The sequence below is a fragment of the Limanda limanda genome, chromosome 12 (assembly GCF_963576545.1).
Source record: "Limanda limanda chromosome 12, fLimLim1.1, whole genome shotgun sequence".
Lineage (NCBI taxonomy): Eukaryota > Metazoa > Chordata > Actinopteri > Pleuronectiformes > Pleuronectidae > Limanda > Limanda limanda.
The window spans coordinates 8,255,047-8,279,630 of NC_083647.1; the positions used below are offsets into that span (position 1 = coordinate 8,255,047).

General features: G+C 40.7%; 2 protein-coding genes across 2 annotated transcripts; one reads left to right on the forward strand and one right to left on the reverse strand.

Annotated features, from left to right (window-relative positions):
- Nucleotides 1-531: 531 nt before the first annotated feature.
- Nucleotides 532-11,631, forward strand: ccr6b (chemokine (C-C motif) receptor 6b). Its single transcript, XM_061083108.1, has 2 exons — nucleotides 532-1,524; nucleotides 11,539-11,631. The coding sequence occupies exons 1-2, from the start codon at nucleotides 532-534 to the stop codon at nucleotides 11,629-11,631; spliced, it is 1,086 nt and encodes a 361-aa protein (XP_060939091.1).
- Nucleotides 1,919-4,567, reverse strand: LOC133015836 (uncharacterized). The gene is made up of 4 exons (XM_061083110.1): nucleotides 4,322-4,567; nucleotides 3,994-4,152; nucleotides 3,752-3,847; nucleotides 1,919-3,029 (listed from the first exon to the last, which is right to left on the reverse strand). The coding sequence occupies exons 1-4, from the start codon at nucleotides 4,421-4,423 to the stop codon at nucleotides 2,712-2,714; spliced, it is 675 nt and encodes a 224-aa protein (XP_060939093.1). The 5' UTR covers nucleotides 4,424-4,567; the 3' UTR covers nucleotides 1,919-2,711.
- Nucleotides 11,632-24,584: the final 12,953 nt, after the last annotated feature.

Consider the following 24,584-nt stretch of genomic DNA (forward strand, 5'->3'; position numbering starts at 1 on the left):
AAGGAATGAACACATTACTTATTGACCTTGAATTTTCCTAATTTACCATTAACAAATAAATTTGGAATAAATCACTTTGGAATTCACAAGATAAAATAAGTTAATCCTTTATTGATCCCCATGGGGTAAAATCAGGTATCATAACAGCACAAATTCCGAATAAATACAGGTAAAAAGAATAGAATAATAATAGTTGAAAATAAAAATAGGGGGAAAAAATGATATAAGAAGAATTACAAAAACACATTGATACAGAAAATTACAGCAGTGTAATCGTCTTAATAATTAATAAACGTTACTGCTCAGTTACTGTAAAATGCGAAACACAAATGTACTGTAATACTGGGTATTCTCACTTTATTTTGTAACTTGTCAAAAAACATTATTTTATAATAATATAATATAATATAATATAATAATAATCTAATGTGTATATTAACCAGAATAAAGCTGTCAAATAAAGTAATAATATTTTCAATGACGTTGCTGTTTGTTGCAAATGCTTTGTCTTTTCTCCTCCAGATTAAAATCATGGCGTTGACGACTACAGACTATGACTACAGTACACATGACTATGACTATGACTTCTGCAACCTTGACCCGAGCCCCACGGAGGTCATCACCCAAACATACGTCCAATCCATCGTCTGCGCCTTCGGCCTGATCGGCAACGTCCTGGTGATCGTCACCTACATGTTCTACAAGAGAGCCAAGACCATGACGGACGTCTACCTCTACAACGTGGCCGCGGCCGACCTGATCTTTGTGGTGGCTCTGCCATTTATCACCTACAACGAGCGGCACAGCTGGCCCATGGGCTCTGTGGCCTGCAAGTTACTGAATTCAGCCTACAGCATCAACCTCTACAGTGGCATGCTCCTGCTCGCCTGCATCAGTGGTGATCGCTACATCGCAATAGTTCAGGCCAGAAGATCCTTCGGCGCTCGCTCACACACTCTGATCTACGGCCGCCTCATCTGCTCTGCTGTCTGGGTGTTTGCTCTGGCCCTGACGCTGCCCACGCTCCTCTACACCCAGCGCTGTGAAGAGCTGATCCTGGGGGAGCAGAACGTCACTGTGACGTGTGAGCTGTTTTTCAGCAGGGACGAGACAGCCAAGCTGATGAAGGTGCTGGTTCCCAGCCTCCAAATGGCCGTCGGCTTCCTGCTGCCTCTGGTGGTGATGGTGTTCTGCTACTCCAGCATCATATGCACCTTGCTGAGGGCACAGAACGGCCAGAAGCACAAGGCTGTGCGTGTGGTTTTGGCAGTCGTGGTGGTTTTCATCGTGTGCCACCTTCCTTACAACGTGACCCTGCTCACACACCTCCTGTCCCTGTTTAAGGAGAGAAGTTGTGAGGTGGAAAAGATTAAACTCAGAGTTCTGAAAGTCTCCAGGGTCGTAGCCTACCTCCACTGCTGTCTGAATCCCATCCTCTACGCCTTCATCGGGGTGAAGTTCAGGAGCCACTTCAAGCAAATAGTGGAGGATCTCTGGTGCTTCGGCAAAAAGTACATCTACACTGTAAAAAAAGAAAAGTTGACTCAACTTAAAAAAGTAAAGCAACCAGCTGCAACGCTTTTTTGAGTTGACCTAACTTAAGGGCTTGTGAGTTGTGTCAAATTAAATAATTAAGTTCACTCAAAATGTTATATAGAGTAGCTTTGAATGGTGATGTTCTGTTAGACTAACTTAACATCTCCATTCAGAGCTACTCAAATCTACAAGTTAGGAATACTAGATTATATGCATGCTAATGATTTGAAAACATACATCAACAGAACTGGATAGTTTCAGTCGAGAGAACTTAAGCTTAAACTTGAAATGCTTAGTTAACTCAACTTTGCTGCCCATGAGTTGAGCTAACTCAAGTTTACTCTATTCATACTGTTGTGGAAATTCAATAATAACAGCAAAATTCTATAAATAATCTGTTTATTAAGAACACAGGGGTTAACATTATATACATCCAATAACTACAAAAAAGGCAACATTGAAATTGCAGCAGCAGCGATACTTAAGTGAACTTGGTATCATTATACAATTATTTTCAAAGATAGATATGTAAACACATAACAAAGTGCAGAACCAGCTCTCAATACTTTAGCTATAATATAGAAAACAGTATGATGACACTATGAATCACAAAACATGTGTTAGTCAGATACTTGAGGAAACCACTGGCCAAACCCAGCAGTGAAGAAAGTGCATCCATAAAAAAAATATGTAACAAGACACAAACATGTTAGGAGATGTAGATAACCAAATCCAGCACTTAGTAAACACTAACTTCCAATGGGAACATGGGATTCGTAGCAACACTACACAAACTTGTGTAGCTACTACTGAACTTAAAAACATTTTGAGGAATAAAGTGACATGTCTATAGAAAGCGCATCCATAAAAACGTGTAACAAGACACAAACGTGTTTAGTTGCAGAGATAAACAAATCCAGCAGTTAGTAAACACTAACTTCAAATGGGAACATGTGATTTGTGTGGCTACTACTGAACTTAAAAACATATTTTGAGGAATAAAGTGACATGTCTATGTGCGCAAGTGTTCATGGTGGCAGGCTTCTTTAACAAGTTTTTTTTCAGCGCCTGAACACAGGCAGAGCAATCTGTGCAGAGGTTTATAAAAAAATACACAAACTACACAAACTTGTGTAGTTATCACTGAACTTAAGAACTTGTGTCATGGTATTGGGCTACTTTAACAAGTTGTTTTTCAGAGCCTGAACACGGGCAGAACACTCTGTGCCAAGGTTCATAAAAATCTTTTGAAGGGCCTCAAAAGTGTACTTCAATCCTTTGGGGTAGTCCAGGTTGAGGTTGTAGATGCATCCAAAGAGAAGTACAATGGCTGTACTGATGTCAGAGATGTTATCCACAACGACCTTTTCCTCGATGACAAGGGCAATGTTGACTGTTCTGGGCATTGAGTGAGCTCTCCCAACATCATCTTCAACAATGGTGACTATGCCAAGTTGAACACCTGCAACGGACGTTTCCTCCGAGTCTGTATCCTAGAGAAAACAAACAGACATTACTTAAATTTTTAATGTTTTCATCACCACATTTATAAATAAATTATATGCCCCTGCCCATGAGTAAAGTGACATGCGCCTTTATGAGTTAAACTTTGAGTGCAAGTGACCACTGTTCAAAATATGAAGAAATTTCCTAACGACAAATTTAAGATACATTAAAAAATACATTTTGTAAGGCCACCAGATTAATTTTGACCACCCAGATGTCATCAGTTAATCCATGTGAAGGGATAATTTGTGCGAAATCTGGCATTTTTTTCTAAAGGTGCTCATAAAATTCTGCTGGTGTGCAGTTTAAAAGGTGTGGGATAATCCTTTGATTCCATAAGTGTTAACAATCCAAAAAGGATGGACAATATCTCACCCTGACAGTGCATATAAAATCGGCCACAATCCAAACACAAAGACTTGCAGCAAAATTTACTGATTTAAGTTTTTTTTTAGGTCAACCCTCATAGATTACCTCTTGATAATGGGTTTTTACTTTTATTGTTAAAGATTTCAGCCTTAATTAGGGATAATTACTTATATTACATTAAAGGGAATATAAATAAGTTGTTTTATTGCATATTACTATCAAATGAATGTTTTTGCTCCCTAATCAGAGATGTACTGGCCCCTTGTATATTTATATTGGCCCAGCTATTAAAAAAAATGGAAGAAAAAAACTTCAATGGTATAAACCGAAGTATTCTTACCAGACATGTCTTCAGGACGTTGCCTGGATTCTCCCTCAAATAGAGAGGTAGACCTCGTAGAGCTGTGGCCTTCCTTTGTGCAAGCACATCGGTTGTCTGAAAGACACAAATAAAGTTAAAAAAAATATACCATGGCCTGAAAATAAAATCACACCACACCTATTCACAATTTATGTTAATGTCTGTTTGCAATGTGAAAATGCACTCTCAGAAAACCTTAATTTATCTCCTACTTGCATTACCTGTTCATCAAGGTTGTCAAGGAGGGCCTTTAAGTCCTTTCCTTGTGTCCCGCTACGTGTTCTATAAAGCTTTATCAGGTTTGAGGCGTGTGCATCCAAAGATGTCAAGAAGGTCTTCTTTAGATCCACTTGAGTGATTCTAAAAAACTCAGCATATATCTAAGAGAGGAGAAATAACAGTATTAGTGTTAATACAGACTCCAATTACAGAAGGTGCCCACATTGTAGTTATAAACTAAAAGGGTTTGCTACATCCGGAAGCTGAGCAGAATGGTGGAATTTGTAGAGCATTCAGGACATTACACATTATAAAAAAAATAAATCTTACCTGTTCTTCCAAAAACAATGCTGGCCACTTCTCCAACACATCAGCAATAGGCGGTTCTTCCTCCACAATACCCTTCCTGCGTAGGGAAAAAGTAGCTTCCATTTTCGATTCGATCAGGGTCTTGTTTGGAAGTCTTTTCAGAACTTCCTCCTGTATTAATTTCCTTTCCCTCTCTTGTGATTCGTCAGTCTGCCCTTCAGGATTGTCTGGAAGAAAGTTCACTTCACACCTTCTGGCTTTCTTTAGACACCTGGTCACCTCTGCATTTTTTCTTTGGTTAACCCAGACTTCATTACAGCCTGCCATCCGTAGCTTTTGGCGGTAGTTGCCAAGCTTATATCTAATGCTCATGGCCCAGCTGTGAAATCCAGTTCCAACTCCTGGGTCAGCAAGAGATGGGTGTTTCTCAATAAGTGCAGCAGCAACTGATTCAATTTCTTGAGTCTTTGGGTAGGCCTTGTAGGAAAACATTGCCTGAGCTAGGTTGTCCAGGATGTCCATTTTCATTTCCCTTGGTACAGTGAGAAGTACTCCACTTTCCTTGAACAAAGCATCCCCGTTAGAAAGCCTCAGTGCAACATCAAATGAAAAGACTGGAATTGGGAATGGAGATGGCCAGTTCTCTGCACTCTCACGCCGCCTAAGCTGTACGGACGAACCCTGGGCTGCACTGGTGGATGGAGATGACATGCTATCAGAATCCAGTCCAGAAAAGGTAGAGGTAGAAGCCGGTGATTCTGTTGGGATGAAGGATTTCAGGATCTTCAATACAGCTCTTTCTGGAGGAAGCTCTCTAATGTCTGTCAAATTACACAGTTCATTTCCAAAGTCAGGGTCCTCGAACTGAATTAAAAAGTCGCCTTCGAGTTGAAGTCTTTCTGTAAGAATCCCCTTCAATTGTTCGAGAGACTCGAGGTCTTCTGAAATATCCAATCTTCTGATGTTATCAGGGGAAATGACAACACGTAGCAGCATGATCTGAAAAAAAAACGTATAAGAACGCCATAGCAAGGTCACAAAATACACAGGACAGTTCTGAGCATGTCTTTAACACCTTAGAATGTGTCTCCAGTGACTTCACCGGGACCATATACATACACATCTTTGCTTTTGTTTTGAACAACTGACATTTGGGGCAACCCAATATCATAATTTATCAATTTATATTTCAAAATACACATAAAGAATATCAAATAAGGTAGTTTTTGCACATAACTGTTTAGAACACAGTGTTTCCTTTGTACATCTGAACCAGCATTTCAAACACAACTACAATTGGTCCCAAAATCTAGCTTTCAGTGAAGGAGGAACCTCTTCAGGGAGATGATTATCTTTCCCCCGACAGCATAAGACGTTAGGGGAGTGTTATCATTCAGGTCTTCTGGCTCAACTATTTCTAGGTCAGCATTTTCAGACACCTCGTAACACCTTAGATGTTGAATATACCACGAAGAAAGCTTCCTGCACAAGAAGGAAACCGTGTTACTTTGGGAATGAACAATAATATTAACAAGTTTCAAGAACTCTGGTAAGCCACTGCATTCCCCTGCACACAAAACCATGCCTTCACTGTAGCGGGTTCCATGCAAATGTACATCTGAAGCAAGGGACAACACTGAGAGGTGCGGGTATTTGTTTTTTACTGCACTCCTCTGTGGGATGTCCAAGCTAAATGAGCTAACTGTTTTAATATTTTGCACTGACAAGGGAGGTGAAAAGAGGCTTGGACCATCTAGGTAATGGGCCATTGTTAGCTGGTGCTTGTTTGCAAGTGTGAGGAGAATATTTTTGAAGTTGTGGACATCATGCACAATCTTTTTGAAAGAACTGTGCTTGGCCTCAAATCTCATGGTCCATAAGTCTATTAATGGACCAAAGCATCGAATCAAGTGGGGATAGTGCTCCACAAAGTGGTGTTTTGGTCTTAATCTCAGGTCCGGAAAGGTTTCTCTGAACAACTCCCTGTGGTCAGTAATCTTCCTTTCAAGGAAAGCCAAGATGGCATCTGAAAAGTATGCTGATGCAATCAACTCAACTATCTCTTTCAGGTCCATCAAGATCTCCCAAGAGGCTTCATTCTCTGGTACAAGATTACCAATCATTAAGGGCAGTAGCCGCAGCAAAGTCCAATTCTCATGCCCATTCCCACCTATTATTGCCTTTGAAAAGCTGGCCTTGGATATTCTTTGGGGCCTGTTTACTTTGTCAGAGTCCTTATATGGGAAATTACTAATGCGGCTGTTGAGAATATCAAGACTAAAGTAACTTCTTGAGATCAGTTCTTTCAGACAAATAGATAACTCAAAAGGGACAATTCCTTCAAATAAGTCATGGAGAATATCTGGTGGGAATCCAGTAATAGGATGAAAGTAAGACAGGTGTTTACTTAGGACACATTCAGCTTTGACACCAAGAACACTTTTAACGCCAGTCTCCATTAACTCAGCTACAGTAGAGTTGTGTTGCTCAACAGTTCTCAACTCAAAGTGGCTGCTAGATTTAGTCTGTATATCCTTTTTGTTGACAAGGCAAAACCTGCAAAGATTGTCCACTATAAAGCTTTCTTGGAAACCCGCTAAACCATGAGCTCCAAGGTTGTCAGCACATACACAGAGAACTGTTCCCCTTACATGTGAATTAAGGGATTTGACGAATACACCTTCTTGCTCTATACGGCCTATATCCTTGAGAAGTGGAGTGAAAAATTTTTCAAACCCAAATTCTTTCACGTCAACACTTTTCCCAAGCAGCGCAAGTTGTATTGATGGAAGAGTTGAACGGAATTTAGCAGGTAAGTTTTGGAGCACCCAGTATACTGCTGTTATCTTGTGTATTTTCCTTGAAGTACCTAGTGGATTACAGACTTCCAAGTCATCTATGTAAAGACCTAGCGAAATGCAGTTTCTCTGGCCACCTAAAAGTTTGTTCAGTTTGTAATAGTGCCCATTCCGAAAAGATCTATATTGTCCGGGTAGGCAGTCGTCGTCAAAAACCACTTTTTCTAAGACATCTGGTCTGTTGAGCAAAACTTCAAGGACTTCAAACAATGAAACATACACAAAAGTGTTCTGATGTTGTCTATCGTAAAGATACTCAACAGGATCAATAACTTTAAAATGTTCTTTATAATATTTAATCCTTCGATATTCTGTTGAGAGAACGCCCTTTTCTGATGTTGCCAGAAGATAAGGGTTAGTGTTGTATATTAAGTCTGAAATGCGCTCTGTTAGTTCTTCTGCAACAGACTCATCAGTACAACTTGGAAAGGTTTTAAGAACGTCTCTGATTGATTGCTTGGCTGTAAATTTGGAGAGTGACACAACATCAGTAAAACCACTTATAATTTGCTGAGTTGCACTTTTAGAAATATGTAAAACAGTTTGCATGTAGAGAAATAAGGATGCAAGTTTGTGTTCAACTGTAGAACTTTCTGCAGGTTCTACGTATGAGCGGCTCTCTGCCTCCGAAGGATGCTGTTGAACATTGATCTCAGGTGGAAATTCTTCCTCTTGTTCTGATGGATTAGATGGTTGAGGTGTTGAGGATGTTACAGATGCTCGGAAATCAGTAAGGTTGTAGGATTTATGCCTCCTGCTTATATGACTACTGAAGGTTGAAAGCACAGTACTTGTGAATTCACAGTCTTTGAAAGGACAATAAACAGTCACATGCTGCCTCAAATGAGTCTTTAGATGGGCTATGTATTTCTTTGGGGCACAGATGTCTTTAAAGTCACACAATTGACAAAAAAAGGTGACTTCTACTTCAGTTTTTCTGGACTTTGTGTGTACTCTTGAAAGGTGGCATTTTAACCCACCGCTTGTTTTGAAAGTGCAGCAGCAGTCAGTGTACAGGCACGGCAGTGGCCAGAAGCGTCCCCGGTAGTGGCAAAGTCGGTAATGCTTGAGGAGAATATCCTGATTAGGGTGCGAGAACTTGCACTCCTTACACTGCATCCAAATCCTGTGAAACAAAGAAAACACATTTAGTTTATGAGTTTAACACCACCCAAATGAACAAACTCAATTTGGCTGAGGCAGAGGTAGGCAACCTTTACATCAAAAGAACCATTTTGCCCCCTCTTCGCCCAAATAAAATTTGTCTGGAGCTGAGAAACATATTTGATAAGAAAGCTAATAAAGTTATACTATACTAAACAGTGTTAATTTCGTTGACGATAACGAAAAAATTCGTTAACGCCCCTTTTCCCATGACTAAGACGAGACGAAGACGTAACGAAATGGATCTTTGAAAATAAAAACTATGACGAAATCTATTTTATTTTCGTTAACGAGACGAAAATGTTGGCGGTTGACTAAGTCACAACAATTTTTAAAAACATAATCGTATCAGGCCGTCATGAAGTACCCGGAGCGGCGAGTGTGTGTGTCTGTGTGTGTGTGCTGCCAGACAGCGCACCGGTCCCGAGGCTCCGCCCCCGCGCACTCGCTCAGAGAGACAGTGAGATCAGAGCTCGTTCATGTGAAGCAGGCCGGTCACTGACTCCCCGGCTGCTTCTTAACTATGGAAACAGTGAAAACACAGAGTTTCTCTGGTCTCAGCTGCTCTGAGATCAGCGCTGCAGCTTCTGGATCAGAGCAGAGGCTGCAGTTGGTTTCTACCGAGCTTCAGTTTCCTCCTCCGCTCTGATCTGCTTGCACTTTTTGTTTTCACATTTCGCCAACTAAAATATATAGGCTGCAGCTATATGTTTTTATTTATTTCAAAATAGGGTACTTCTTATTTCATACATTTCCCACAAATATGGGGATGACTCAAATAACCCTACATAGTTCTGCGTTTAATTTATTTCAAAGTAGGTCTACACTTGCCTGTGTATTTTCTTCTCCTCTTCATAAGCATTTGGTGTTTCCCTTTGTTGTAACAGGTAAAAATAAATAAAATGTCAACAGTTTTCTTTATTGTTGTTCATAAATGCAATAATCTACAGATTAGTATAGTATAACTTTATATAAAATTTTATCAGCTTTGTTATCAAATATGTTTTGCGGCTCCAGACAAATTTTATTTGGGGGAAGAGGGGGCCAAATGGCTCTTTTGATAGTAAAGGTTGCCGACCCCTGCTATAGACCTATAAGAGGGACATCTAATGGACAACCTAAGTACTGCAAGCTAGACTAGTACGCAGTTGTAGACACAACACAGGGGGTCCCTGGACCTGAGAAGGGAAGATAAGGAGTTTAATGTGGCTATTAAATGTGACTAAAACTAGACTAAAATGTAATTTGTTTTCGTCGACTAAAACTAGACTAAAATGTAATTTGTTTTCGTCGACTAAAACTAGACTAAAATGTAATTTGTTTTCGTCGACTAAAACTAAGAAGGATAAAAATGACTAAAACTAGACTAAAACTAATATGCATTTTCGTCAAAAGACTAAGACTAAATCAAAAATAGCTGCCAAAATTAACACTGATACTAAACTGTTTTGTTGCATTTATGAGTTATAGAACAATAAAGAACTGTTGACTTTTATAGCTATTTTTACCTGTTACAAAGGAAAACACCAAACTCGTATGAAGAGAAGAAAAATACAGAGGCAAGTGTAGGTGTACTTTGAAATAAATTAAACACAGAACTATGTAGGGCTATTTGAGTTACATTTCCCCATATTTGTGGGAAATGTATGAAATAAGTAGTTATTTTGAAATAAATAACACGTGAACGAGCTCTGTATGAAAGCTTAATTGTTAAATTCACTGTTATGCTAAGATTCAAACAGAAAAGACACCAACGGACGACACATACCCCAGTATACACAAGGAGAAGATCATCAAAATTTACCATTATTTTATTGATAACTCAACTTAACACGTTGTTAGTTTATAAACGTAGCACGGTGGTTTGGGTGGGGTTGGTCTACAGATAGCTTAAAGTTAGCAAACATGTGGCTTTCACGGGTAGCTTAAAGTTAGGCAGCACGTGGTTTGCACATGTAGCTGAAAGTTAGCAAACATGTGGCTTTCACGGGTAGCTTAAAGCTAGCCAGCACGTGGTTTTCACGGGTAGCTAACAGGTAGATTATATGGATAGCTTACACATGTAGTTTTGCAAACGTTGTGAATCTTTGCATTAGAAAGACAACGGGTCGCAGAATAACCAGTAAAACAGCGGCGGGAGTCTTACCTAGTTAGTGCTGGAAGAAAGTGAGGAGGACACGCAGCCGTAGGACATGCGGTCGGAGGACACCAGGCGACAAAACTTGCTGTCGGAGGATATCAAGCGGCAAAACTTGCGGTCGGAGGACACCAGGCGAGAAAACTTCCGGTCGGAGGATATCAAGCGGCGAAACTTCCGGTCGGAGGATAACAGGCGGCGAAACTTGCGATAGAAGGACGTGCATCTGATCAACTACACCCAACTTGTCCGGACAAGCCCACTCTACCTGAGAGCGCTGGCTTCTCTAAACACGAGTGCGCAGTGACACTGACTACGTCATGACGTCGCCCTCCGGACGCGGAAGCCACGCTGAAGCGCCGTGCAGCGCTTGCTCCAACATTAACCAACATTGTCCCAACATTAGTCTTTTTTTTCACTGCACTTCTCCACTTCAATTATTAATTTAATGTCATCCATGTTTAAGAACTTCTCCGCTGTTTGCTCCGTTAAATGTCGGCTGTCGAGGGTAAATTACGTATTCTCCACTCAAGCCTATGTGGAGAATACGTAGCCCCCACTCTCTCTTTTTATCTTTATCACTGCTTGTGGCTGCAGTGGATGGGCAAAGGGGGACATTTAGTAATGTGGCTTCTGCGTCGGTGTGATCCCGGCGTTACGGGGCTGAACATCTAAATAAAGAAATCTGAACATGCTATATATATATATATATATATATATATATTTTATATGTGTGTGTAAATGTGTATAATAATAATACAAGACATAAATATATATGTTCACATATGTATATATGTATATATGTTTGTTTGTGTGTGTGTGTGTGTTTATATATACATATCTAAGTAGATATATTCCATATATAAATGCATTCATATCATTCAATCTGAACTTATAGTTGCATCCCGGAGCTGGCTAAGCAATATTTGAAGTTTCCTCAACTTAAAATGTTCAGTTGACTGCACTACTTATTTGTAAACTTGAAACTTTGGGTTTGCCCAACATTTAAAAAAAAAATTTGCTCACTCAACTTTTAAAAATAAGTTAGACCAATGCTTTTGAAGTTGGGCTTTTTACAGTCTGCTCGCTCGTCACACGGAACCTCTGATATTTGCGTCTCGGGTCTCAAGTCTTCAGAGGCCTCTCACAACATGTCATCGTTCAGTGCATGACGCTGCGGCCTAGAGTTAATAAGCACTGCTGAGGCTACAGGAGCCTCTCGTCCAGGTTGTTCCTGGGCTGTAACTGTATGAAGTCGACTGTAAATAGACATAAAAGCTACTGTACTACATTTGTTGAAAAAAAGTAACATTCAGGATATTTGAAAATTCTGAGTATGATTAAAAGTGAAACTGTTGTCCGCTAACTCACCTGGTAGTGCAGGATAGAATCCACCAGCAGGAGTCCTCTCCCCATTTCACGTTTGAACTGTGAAAAAAAGAAAAATCCTAAGTTAAAATGTTAGTTTATATAAAACTTAAATGGGTACTACAGTGATTAGTTATCGAACATAAATGTTAAAAAAGTTCAAAAATGTGAGGATGAAAGCAACAGGGGCTGAGACATCCTGACTTCCCGTTCCTTTCCAATCCGTGCGAGCAAGGGGGTGAACAAAGTAAATCGCTTTGATTTATAACAAATCGCAGCTTGACCTTGAGTGGACTTCAACTCTTTCATGCCAAGAAAATGCCTTTATTTTGTAAGATACACACAGTTTGGCACAGCAGGGCAAATACCCATGTCCCTAAACTCCATGCTTCCGCTCTGTAAATTAAAATCTGAATTTATTTTCAAGGCAAGCCAACGAAAATTGCATCTGCATCATCGAAATAATTAGTTCACACTTAATTAACCTACTCCAGAGCTACAGAATACAGAAAACTATAAAACTGTACAGTCAGTTGCCATTAATTAATTTAAAAACTTTTAAAATAATATAAGATAGTATTATTATAACAATTATTCTATTATACATATTTATATTTTATATTTTCATAATGTACTGACATTTTTATATAAGTGCAGAAAAAGAAATACATTGACTTGAAAAGCTGCTTAGTGACTGTAATCATATAAATAGGAAATAGGAAATGTGTCACTAAAGGAATTAATAAAGGCTTCATATTATTCAGGAGAATCAGCCAAACACTGTGCAAAATATCTGCTTTGAAACACACATATTAAACGTCAAGGAATTTTAACAACATTTTATCAATAATCATATTACGTTTGCGTTTTAACCCTAGAGAGGATATCTGCTGAAACAGCCACAAATAAAACTAGTGCCTCTACACATTTAACATGTTTGTTTTTTTGACTGCTTCAGGAGCAGGGAAATTAAATCTAGATTTGGTTTGCTCCCCTTTCATGAACAGGTTCATAGATTTAAGAAAATCCAAATGTAAAGTCTGCTGATGACATTGTTATGTGTTGTACTACGTATTGTGTTTAACTAAACATTGGACAACTGGTTTTATTTCTTTAAATGTATTTAAAACATGTGAGTGGGGTGACTGATGTATGACTGATGTTACCATGGTGACAGCCTCTTCTTGTATTATGTTGCTATGTATATGCTGTTGACTACATCTGCTCTTTGTTTTCTGGATTAAAGCTTCTCATATTTCACTTAAGTTTTGACAGTTTGTATGTTGTCAATCAAACTGAATAAACAGTGTGTCTGAAAATATATGCTTTGACCAGATTATTCAGAAAATTATTTTGATATATATCCCATATGCCTGATCTGATTTAATCATAACATTTTATTTTAAGAACGCAGAAGCTGAGCCACATTTAGCCTTGTTGGATAATCCTCTCCCGAGATAAATTTTAAACAGTACAAGTTTTTTTAGCTCCTTAATGGAAAGCATTTTTATCCTAAGATAATTTTAAATAAAATGTACTTCTGGGTAATTTTCCAAATATCTCCAGTCCTCTCCTGGGAAGTGTTGGCTCCATTTCCTCCAGTTCAACAAAGTAAATCATCTTGTAACATTTAAGGAAACAGCTCATTAAGTAGTAAATCTCTCACACCTTGGATAGAAAAAGAATATAAGAAAATGGAAAAAAAGAAATGATAAAATTGAGTTGCACTTATATTGCATGTAGCACTTTGAAGTCTGGCTTTTGTGAAGCAAATTCTTGATTCTTGTTCCTCTGGGTTTGTACCCTAGTGGTTGAAAGCACTTATTGTAAGTCAATTTGAATAAAAGCGTTATCTAAATGAAATGTAATGTAATAAAAGCAGAGATAAACATTTCTGTATACTGTAAAAGTCGTCTTCATTGGGCATGAAGCAGATTTAAAGATCGCGAAATTGATCTGTCTGTACCCAGAAGCAGTTGAGTTTTTGGGTCATTTCCTGTGGTTTGTTTACTGTAGATTTCACTTCTGATAAGTGCCACAACATTTCGGGTTTTTTTGCAAGCAGAAGCAGAAAAGGTAACAGTAGATTGTTTTGTCCTGTTGGGGCCCAACATGCTGACATCAACAATAGCTTGACTTCAGAGTAAAGAACATTGTTCACTACTGCGCTGATCCCTGAAATACAGCTGTATCTGCTCATAAGAAAAACATAAAATTCAAAGACATTTAGCAGTGAAGGTGGATTTTTACGATCCACTTTTATTGAAGTGTAGCCTGAGTATTTTCTCTTCTTGCTCCATCTCTTCTCACTCATTACTGGTGTCTGACAGGAAAGAGGAAAGACCACAAGCCAGCTTACAAAGAAAAATTGACTTAAATCCGTTATGCTCAGAATTCCCTCAGGATATTTATTTATAAAATTTTTATTTAGATGTTACATTACATTACATTTTATTTAGCTGACGCTTTTATCCAAAGCGACTTACAATAAGTGCATTCAACCCCGAGGGTACAAACCAAGAACAACAAGAATCAAGAAAGTACCATCTTTTCAGAAATAAAGCAAAACTACAAAGTGCCAAAAGTCAGTGCCATTTTTTAAATTTTTTAAAATTTTATTCAAGGTATAGTCAAAAGAGGTAGGTTTTTAGTACAGGCGGGAAGATGTGTAAACTTTCTGCTGTCCGGATGTCGATGGGGAGCTCATGCCACCATTTAGGAGCCAGGACAGCAAACTTTTGTTGAGATGTAGTTCTCATACCATATTGATTCTGTGTTATTGCAAACACTGAGAAAGAGGAGAAAACCCGAAGTTCTGGGTATTTTTGAATGGAAAGAGCTTAGGTTATTTCCACCCTAAGGTGATTTCCACCCTAATGAGATTGTAGAAATCATATCTGAAAGACAAGATGTTTTTGTGAGGTATCTTTTGCGTTTTCCTCTCTGCAACAAAAATGCAGGATTGTGCGTCATACGTATAAAAGAAACTCTTCTCATTCATCTAAAACAAGTGATTACAGTTATAATTGAATCAAATTGAAGTCTTGTGCTCTCAGCTGTGCGACATTCAATGATCCACCCAACTATTGGGCCTCTTGTCAAAATACAATGTTGTTAATAAAGTGCGTCTCAAATGAGATTTCTCTTGAGACACCCTTCAGACACCAGATGTGAGCTGCAGTTAAACTCGGCTGGATCCAGGAGAGTAACACTCTGGATACATCTGGCCACAAGATAACTGGTCTGATCGGGCCCTCCGTTGTGGGAGGAGAGGATCCACCACGTGTTGCAATCCCAATAAGTCATTTTGTAGTTTGACAAATTAAACGATTTCAGGGCTATTTTGATTTTCCAGTAGAAACTGGAGCAAACAAAATGCATGTTGTGTACCCAACATGCAGATGTTTTCACTGTGCTTCATACGTTCTCTTTTTTGGGTTTGTTGTTAAGACTCTTGCCCACTAGGTGTCCACAGTGAGTTTACAGTCACTCCACCCCACCTGACCTCGTTTATGAGCCATACCCTTCCTCCTCAGCTGGTTTGTATTTGCTTACTGGCAGTAATAATAGATAAAGACAAGCAGGCTTAATATGACTCAACCTAATCTCTGTGTACCTCTGTCATAGAACACTGCAGAACTGGAGCTGGGACATGGTGTGTTTTTGCACACCATGTCAATTAAAATACAAGAATAAATGAGGAAGTACTGCAGGAGCACATGTGCAAGTAGTACTATGTTTTATTTTAGTAGTAAGCCAGCATGCACAATACGAGAGCCCTGGCACACGTAAATGGAATGCAGCCATTTGTACTGTTGCTAGTTTCTAAAATCTCGATTTTGAAAAGTGATTAATCTTTCTATTTTAACGGTTTGTATAGATTTGATTAAAAGCCTCAATTGGGTTTTTTGCATTTCGCTTGTAGTTGTATGTTTTGGCCACTTGAGGGAAGCAGACCAAGGTGTCAACACAACTGAAATCATCACCTTACAGTGTTCATCAGTGGGTTAGGATCAGGACATTAAAGAGAATGATGCTGTGGAGGAGATATCTCTCCCTGTTGAGCTGATATTGCCAGTTTGCATTGTGCCGCCCTCTTGTGGCTGCAGTAGGCTAATGTCTCTGGAAGCTATAGCCTACCAGCCATTGCATCTACAATTTCTATCATTTTCTTGAGCTTCGGTTGGAAAAAGGGCGTGAGAAAGTCTCTGGCTTGTCAGGAGGGAGTCAAATCCGTTTTCTTTATAACTCTATTTTTTGTCTATCAATCCCAGAGGATAGAAAGTCCTGAATGCTCCGTTAAATGCTGTTTGCTGCTGAACAAGTCGTGTAGAATGGGCCTTCCAAGTTTTTTCCCCTTGAATGCAGCTGCCTGCTGAGGCTGGAAACAATGTAAATAAGGACAGTAAGACTGAACCAAACCACAGTCAGTCAAAGTTAGTGAAGCATTTAGCAGCTGAAGACAGATTTTTTTCCTCATTGATAGCTAGAGACCAAAAACAGAGCTAAAAGAATATAAGTTAACTTGACCAATAATGCTAATAATAAAGTATGGGCTTTAAAAGCAGAATCATAAATCTGAAATGTTCTGTAGAGCTGAGGACAGCTGCAGAGGTGGGAGACAAGCAGCATCTTTAACATAAGTGATTTAATCCAATGTTAAAATGGAAATATTGTCCAACCCGTTCTACCTGCAATCTATAAACATTAAGGAATTTGGGGCAAAGGTTAATGTTCTCAAGGTCATTTTGTTGCTCGATGTGAGCGCTTTGTACAGTAGACTCAACAGAGCCGCTTATCTCAACCCCTCTCCTCCTGTCAGAATGGCATCAGGTAATATACTGCTGTCCATTTATCTTCAGGAGAAGTGACACCTTGTAAAAGACCATTTTACTGTGATGATTTACAGAGCGTATAGCCCCCGGCTCACTCCAAATACCCCTCTCCCAGTTTCACACGGTATGGACACGCTAAAGTGATGGGTGCCATATTTGGCGCCTCAATGACCCAAGAGTGGTCGTCCTTTGACTTTACTCAAAGTGGATCCCTGGTGCCTTTCATGCTGTTTTTTAAATTTATTTTCAAAACCACCCGTGAGTGTGTTGAGCTAAACATCTGGTATTTGATAATGAAGTCACTCCTCAGACTCTTATACCACAATCAGCTTATGATTCATTCTCCCACGAGTCATCGCTGTTGAAAGGATTAATTGCAGCACCATGGTATATTATGAGAGACCTACATGCTTGGTAATTTAGCCCGAGCTACGATCCCTGCTCAATGTGTGTTTGTTACTGTCTGTGTGTGCAGCTGTGACTGTAAAGGCCAATTTATGCCTCTCCGTTTTTTCTTTTACGGACAGATAAGACCGCCCTATCCGTCGTGAAACGCCCTCTCCGAATGCTTCGGACAGCTTTTCGTACACGTCTGATTTTTCTAACTATCCGTCTTCATGTTGGAGACCCGACGGACCGCTCTTGGCTGTGATTGGTCCGCGAACGACATCATTTCCGTATGACGTCATTTCCGTACGACGTCATTTCTGTTCGACGTCATTTCCGGCCTCAAACGTCCTGCTTGACAGCTAACCCAAACACAACTATGATTCTACGATTAATGTGACGTGTGTGTTAAGCCAGCAGAGTTGTCCGGCTGACGGTGGCTCGTTCGAGCACTGAGGGCATGTGTGTACGGTCACATACGGTTATAACGAGCTTTCAAAACGGCGCTAGCAGGCTAGGCTAGCGGGCTAGGCTAGCGGGCTAGGCTAGCCACCATGCTAACTGCGGTGGTAACAGTGCAAGAACCCGCCGTCACGACTTTAATTCCACTTCTATCATGACACTGTTTCTATAATACCGTCAGGTTAGAAGCAAACACTGGATAGTAGTAGTTAGTGTCGGGAGTCCCTGCTGACTGTGTGTGGAAGCTGGGGGGAGCTAGGTCCGTGTAGCTTCTAGCTACATGTAGCCTCAAGCAGATTCAAGCTGTGGAATCAGCAACACAGTTCGGAAACAAGACCGGGGAACCGCTGCGCTAAGAAACGATTACATCAGCATCTTGACACGCTGGGTGTCACTTTATTTAGTTCTGTTAGTTGCCATGGTTCAGTGTGTGGGACGCAAGCTAACATGTAAACAGAGACACGTGGACTTCTTCTTCCCAAATGGGGTAGGCTTCTCTGAGCTCGTCTTCCGTTGCGCCACCTATGGGTTTGGCGGGGAATTGTTTTTAGACGGATAGTCGTCGGAGAAGTAAAAATCAAAAAGACTCTTTGCCCCCCCGCTGAGACCTCTCCGCGAAAAACGGAAACGTAGTAGTATATAAGAGCCTTAACTGTCTGCAAATTAGCTGTGACCACCCTTTGCCAAATGTTTGTGTTTTACCTTAGTTTCACTCTCAGGCCTTCGAATTTAACTCTTTACATTTACTTATTCAGCGTAAATTCATTAATAGCATCTGTACTTTACGTTTGTGTTACCAATTCAGACCTGATCCCCTTCTATTGGCCCAGGTACAGGTTTAAGAGGCGGTTAGGAGTTTGTTCCAGTCCGCTGCTTTCTGAGACACAACAGGAGCACAAGGCAGCCCTGAGAGATCTTTATGTTTATCTTCAATCTCACAACACTTCGTCTTTGCTTAGCGCCTGATATCAGCCCACACTGGTGATAGTGTTTGACTCGCAGCGGGAGTTTTGGCCCATCCTTCCTCTGGGGGAATTCCCCCTGATGAAAACCTTTGTGTACATGTTTTGATTTAATCCTGGAAACCAAAGCATCAAGTCTCCTTCGGTGGTTTGGGTAATCTGAAGCACTTTTCTCACGACTCATCAAAAAACTTTCCCAACCTCAGGCGAAAAAAAAAAACACCTGACAAGTTCATTTATCACGTCCGGAATATCTCTCACTGAGGAGGATGTAGACACGCTGCAGACAGACGGTTCCTTCTGGCGTCACAGTGTGCGTGAATGTGCGCGCGTACATGTGAACATACATTCCTTCAGGTTGGCTCCCCTCCTCCTACCCAGCCCATTCCAGGTCCAGAGCTGATTAGGGCTCCTGGAAGTGAGGGGGATTATCACGCTGGGTCAGACTGTACCCCGCTGGTGTGCACGGAGGAATGCAGGCGAATCAACCAGCGAGCCCATCAGTCAGCAAGTCAGTCGGTCACGCACAGACTCATCCAGTCAGTCATCTGCCTGTGAGGCGCTCAGCCCAGTCCTCACGAGATTAGCTTGGCTTTCCATCAACAACCATTACTTCGGGATCTGTGTGTTCTTCTCAACTCTATACGCCCAACAAGCACACACACGTATTCCACGTTATCATATCTACGCAGAATGAAAATGTCTTCGCTCCTCTGATGTGTTGATCTGTTCTGTCCATGTGTCAGAGACCAGATACGTTCGAACAGACCCAGGAGAGGAAGATGGTATTTTCTTAGGAGGGAGTAAGTCCTCTCAGGGGGGGAGAGGGGTCATGTGTTGCACTCATTCTGGGTTGAGTTACAGCCCCCTAATCAAATTAGTGCAACTTAAACATTGAGAGTTGGTTACAACACAAGCTGAGAATGACATCAGGGGGTGAGGAGGAGAGAGGAGCACGACGTCTCTGGGACATTTAGAACGAGCAGCACATAGTGTTACTGTTCTCACACACACACTGTTCACAAACACACACACAAACTGTACACACACACACACACACACACACACACACACACACACACACACACACACACACACACACACTGTTAACACACACTGTTACTGTTCACCCTCATTTACAGTTCACACTCACACTTAACCATACAAGCAGATATACTGTATAGTTCTATCAGTAGTTGTGTAGGTATGTGTATGTGTCACATATATAGTTAAGTGTGTTTCAACTTTAAGAGTAAGAGTGATAAGTTAAAGGGACACTTTACCTACCAATTTTAATGTTGTCATTATCTACTCGTTACTATGCCGATGAAGGGATGGGTGGAGTGTTTGAGTCCACGAAACACTTTTTGAGTTTCAATACAATAGAAGTAACCCAACAGACAAAAAAAAGAAAATGCCTCCATATGGCTCCCGACAATCAAACTTGACTCAGAACAGCATTATTAACTATAATAAATAAAAGGGAGTACCTGTTAACACTAAAAGAAAACAGTGACAGGGAGGAAAAAATTATGAGATTAGAAAAGTGAATGTAAGGGAAAAAATAGTGTATTATCACAAGTAGGGAGACCTCCTGAGGGAGAAATTACTGCAAAGGAGTTCACCATGTTTGTTACCAGGTTTGAGGAGGAAAACGTTTCCACTGAGAATACACACATTTTGTTGTCACTGTCTCCAAAGAAACTTGAATTATACATGCAGTCCCATTCTATCACTGTTGATCAAGTTTGCCATCAGTAAGACAGCAACTGGCGGCTTTTAGTATCAACATACCAGATACAAGATGTTTTTCATTATGTATCCTTTAATTCTAATATTCCAGAAAACAACATGTTTGTGAACTTTATGACTGAAGACCTTCATCCCAGCCACATCCCATTCAGTAATGTTAAAATCAGCAGGTCTACTAATGGATCCCGGTTTCCCTAGAGAACAAAAGTGCACTTCTGTAACACATTTATTGTGGTATGTCCCCAAGTCCTGACCTTAAATCAAACATTTAAACTTTCACAGATTATCAGAACTGAGTATGTTAAATTCAACTGATTCTGCAATTCAACATATTGATCAGCTGAGTTCTCTCCATCTCGCTGGCTGTGTGCATCTGAAAGACGAGTAAAACGTTTTTTAGTAAATGTGAGTGTGTTATTTTCCTGTGTGCACAATGATTTTATCATTCGCAAACAAGGTTAATATCTGTTGTGTCTACGAGATTAAAACAATATTTACAGAACATTAGGGGATCCATGGAAACCAGTGCGGCATTATTTGTTAAATTCTGTTTTGTGATGGTCTCACATGACTTGTCACATCCATGTAACAGAAGTAGCCGAAAGCTGCTTGTTTTGTCTTGGCTGAAGTCTGTTGCTGTTCAGAATTACTTGGTTCTGTGCCATGTTCTCTGGATATACACTACATGTGATGCAAATTATGACAAATATTACCATTAAAAGTGTGAAAAAATAAACAACTGAGCAAAATCGCTATATTTAACCGTTAGAGCAGCGTGAGAACTGAATTTACTTTTAGAAATTGATTGATTAAGGAAAAACCAAAACAATACACTGAGAGAGGCTAAGAGGACAAAGCTAGATGCAGAGTTGGTAGTGAGTGTATGCTTGGAACCATGAGTGTCCCCTTTGACATTACACTTAATTATTTGATCCATTGTTAATATTAAAGTTTTGGTTCGTGCAGCTTTAACATCGGAAATGTAATTGTTCTTATTAAACAAAACAGTGAATGGGATCTTTCAAATAAGAATTCAGCCCAGACAAACTTGTTATTTGGGATATTATGCTATACATACATACATTGAATTAATGTCCATGTAAGTTTGAGTGCTACATTAGTTTCTTGGATTATACACTAACATACTTAATGATCCAAGCAGGTCACCTTTCCAAGCTGTTTTACACATATTGTAACTCCCTGTGCAAACACCTGCACTATAAACTCAGTGGGCTTGTGTGTCAGAACCAAAAACACTTGCAGGAAGCAATCTCATGACATGTCCCACCCACTGGGGGTGATAAGCCATCGCTCCAGTCCTTTGAGCCCCGGGATGCAAAAGCTATTTTGCCTCAGCGGGGCGCCACTTTTCTCCCTTTCATCCGCCACGCTCTGGAAAAAAGAATGACATTCCATTAGAGAGGGGAAAGAATTCCCCACCTTGGCAAGTGAGAGGTGCAATGCAGAGAGCCAATTGCCTAAATGAAATTCCAGTATGTGATGAGTGGGAAGTGAGAGGCTTGCTGAGGAGCAAGGAGTGTGCAGCTGCAGGCGAGTGTCCTGTCCAAAGCCCAATCATCTCGCTCTCTCTCTCTCTCTCTCTCTCTCTCTCTCTCTCTCTCTCTCTCTCTCTCTCTCTCTCTCTCTCTCTCTCTCTCTAATAGACTGATTCATGATCTGAGATCAACTAGATGATGATATACAATTATTATCATTACATTCATTTTGTATCCACAGCGACTTCCACCTCTATTAGGGGCATTTCTGGGCTAAGTATCTTTCCCGAGGACATTTCGTGATGCAGATGGGAAAGACTGGGATCGAACCAGCAACCTTCTGGTTGGAGGAGACCACTCTACCCCCCAGATACAGATCAAAATAGGATATATGCTTTAGTCTCAGTTGAACAGCAGATTTTATAGGCAGTTTGATAGTCTCTTGACTTGTATTGCCAGCCTGCATCTAGCTTTACACATCTACAGCACAAATATAGTAAGATCCCTCCAAAGTCAGCCAAGAAGATTTCTTCAAACAACAGCCTGGACCTTTGGCTGTCCGTAAAGGGAAGGGAAACTCTGCTGCAGATATGGAAAGAACCCAGAGGAAATGCAGGAGTGTGCATGTTTGTGCCTGTGTATTCATGTCTGGATCTCCCAGGAATCGACCTATTACTCTGTGTAAGGTAGTTCTCTTGTTGTCAGGGTGATAATGTCTTTTCCTGCCTGGCTAGAAGTTGAAGACTCTTTTATCTGTGCAGCCACTGGAAACCTCATTTCCTGGTCCAGTTTTGTTTCCAGAGTCTCAATCCACCCACGGGCCCAGCTGCCAGCGCCGGCCCTGCAGGGAGAGGCGTAGATGACCGAGGGAGGGACGAGGGACGAGAAAAGAAAGGATGAAGATGTCTCTGGAGAAGCAGAGATAAACAGGAACAAATGTTGTCAAGTTTGGTCCAAAATAGACTGATCGATGTTAATATGCAAATATAGATCAAAGACGACAAATTCTCAGAGCTGAGAGATAATTTCCCACGCATCACACGTGTACATGCGGAGAGCGGGTCGTGGGTTTGTGTACCAGACAGTCCATGTGAATAACAGTCTGAAGCAGGCGTCTCCTGTGGCTAATATTACTCACATTGCAGACCTCACTCTCCAGACATTTCACAGCTGCTATTTGTTTGTCGACACTTCCTTCAGAGACAGCGCTGTCTCTCAGGTCAAGAGCTTGCAGAAAATTATACAAAGCAAAACTAGACGAAGGGTGGTGTAACGATCTGAGCACACGGACCAAAGCCCTTTTGCATTCAAGACATTACCACATTCTGTTTTGTTAACAGTGAAAAAAGGTCACTGCACCATGTGTCAACAAAGGTCCCATTGGTCCCCAAATGTGTGCATGTGCAAAATGCTAAGACAGTTGAGTCATGCTTAGGGTTGCCAACCGTCCCTTGAAAAATGGAATCGTCCCGTATTTAGAAACAAAGCACCCGTCCCGTATTGAGCTGAAAAAGGACGCACTTTGTCCTGTATTACTGTGAGATTTAAAGAATGGTCAGTAAAATGCCAATGGAAAATGAATAACAGGGCGCTTTATATGAACATTTTTCGGTAAACTGGTTCCCAGGCAATGTCCTGCTCTGGGATCAATGGGCTGACAGCATATTCACACACGAGTACGATGATACAGAATACGCTCATCCCATTGGTCGAGGAGGTACTGTTGCTCGCGGAGAAGATAGAACGGTACCGCTTCAAGCAGCTTTACAACTCGTACTCCTCCAAGAAAAAAGCAGAAAAGGATGCAAAAATACCGGGAGGAATGAGAAAAAGCAAACACCTGGGTGGAAAATGTGCGCGAAAATATTTATAAAGCGCACTGTACGGTGTGCCGGCGCACTAAAAACTAAAACTAAAAATATGCACTATTTCAGGATGGATGTTCTGCTTTCTATCTATTGTTTTATAGAGAGGAGAGGCGGTGGACTAGTGGCAGAAACTTGGACTATGGTCAGAAAAGGTCTCTGGTTCGTCTCTGGTTCGACTCCACAGAGAAACAACAAATAGACGAACCTGGATTGATCTGTCCAAAAATCCAAGAGGATTCTCCCTACCCTGTCTAGTGCCCCTGAGCAAGGCACCTTACTCCCCCAGCATCTGCCCGTACACGGCTGCTCACTGCTCTGTGTGTCCTGCACCAGATGGGTTAAAAGCAGAGGTTAAATTTCCCTCCTTGCATGAGTGTGCTTGTGCATGTCTGTGCATGTGTTTGGGACAAATAAATGTATCCTAATCTTAATCTAATGTATACAGTTTAAAGTTAAGCAAGACAGGTTTCTGTTTAAGAAAGATTCTTATGTTATTCAATTAATTTAGTTTAATATTAAAGTGAATTGCTGGATAATAATTTGTTTTCCATGTGTTCATGTCACTCAAAAATATGCATCTAGTTCAATTCAGGGTCAAATAGTTAAAAAATCGTTTCACTCAAAAAAAAAGGGGCTAAAAAAATTCCCCACGCCAGGAAGACTGAAGGCAACCGGGTCGGCCGGCCCTCTCAATGAGGAGTCCCTATTTTTTTTCAGGGAGTTGGCAACCCTAGTCATGCTTGCTGCTGCTTTGTGCCAGTTGTAGGTTATAAGGCAACGCTTGCAGTTCTACTTGCGACGAGTGCCTAATCTATAGCTGAGCACTTCAGGGAGTGCATCCTTCAGAGGACTCGGTCCAAGCTCTTCCCATCGTCAGCTACTTTAAGCTGTAGCATTTACTGCTGTTTGGCCACTCACATGTTTAACTCTTTAGCTATGTCACCAGCGTGCGATGAATCCTGGGACAGTTTGATTTCAGAGGGATCCACCCGGTA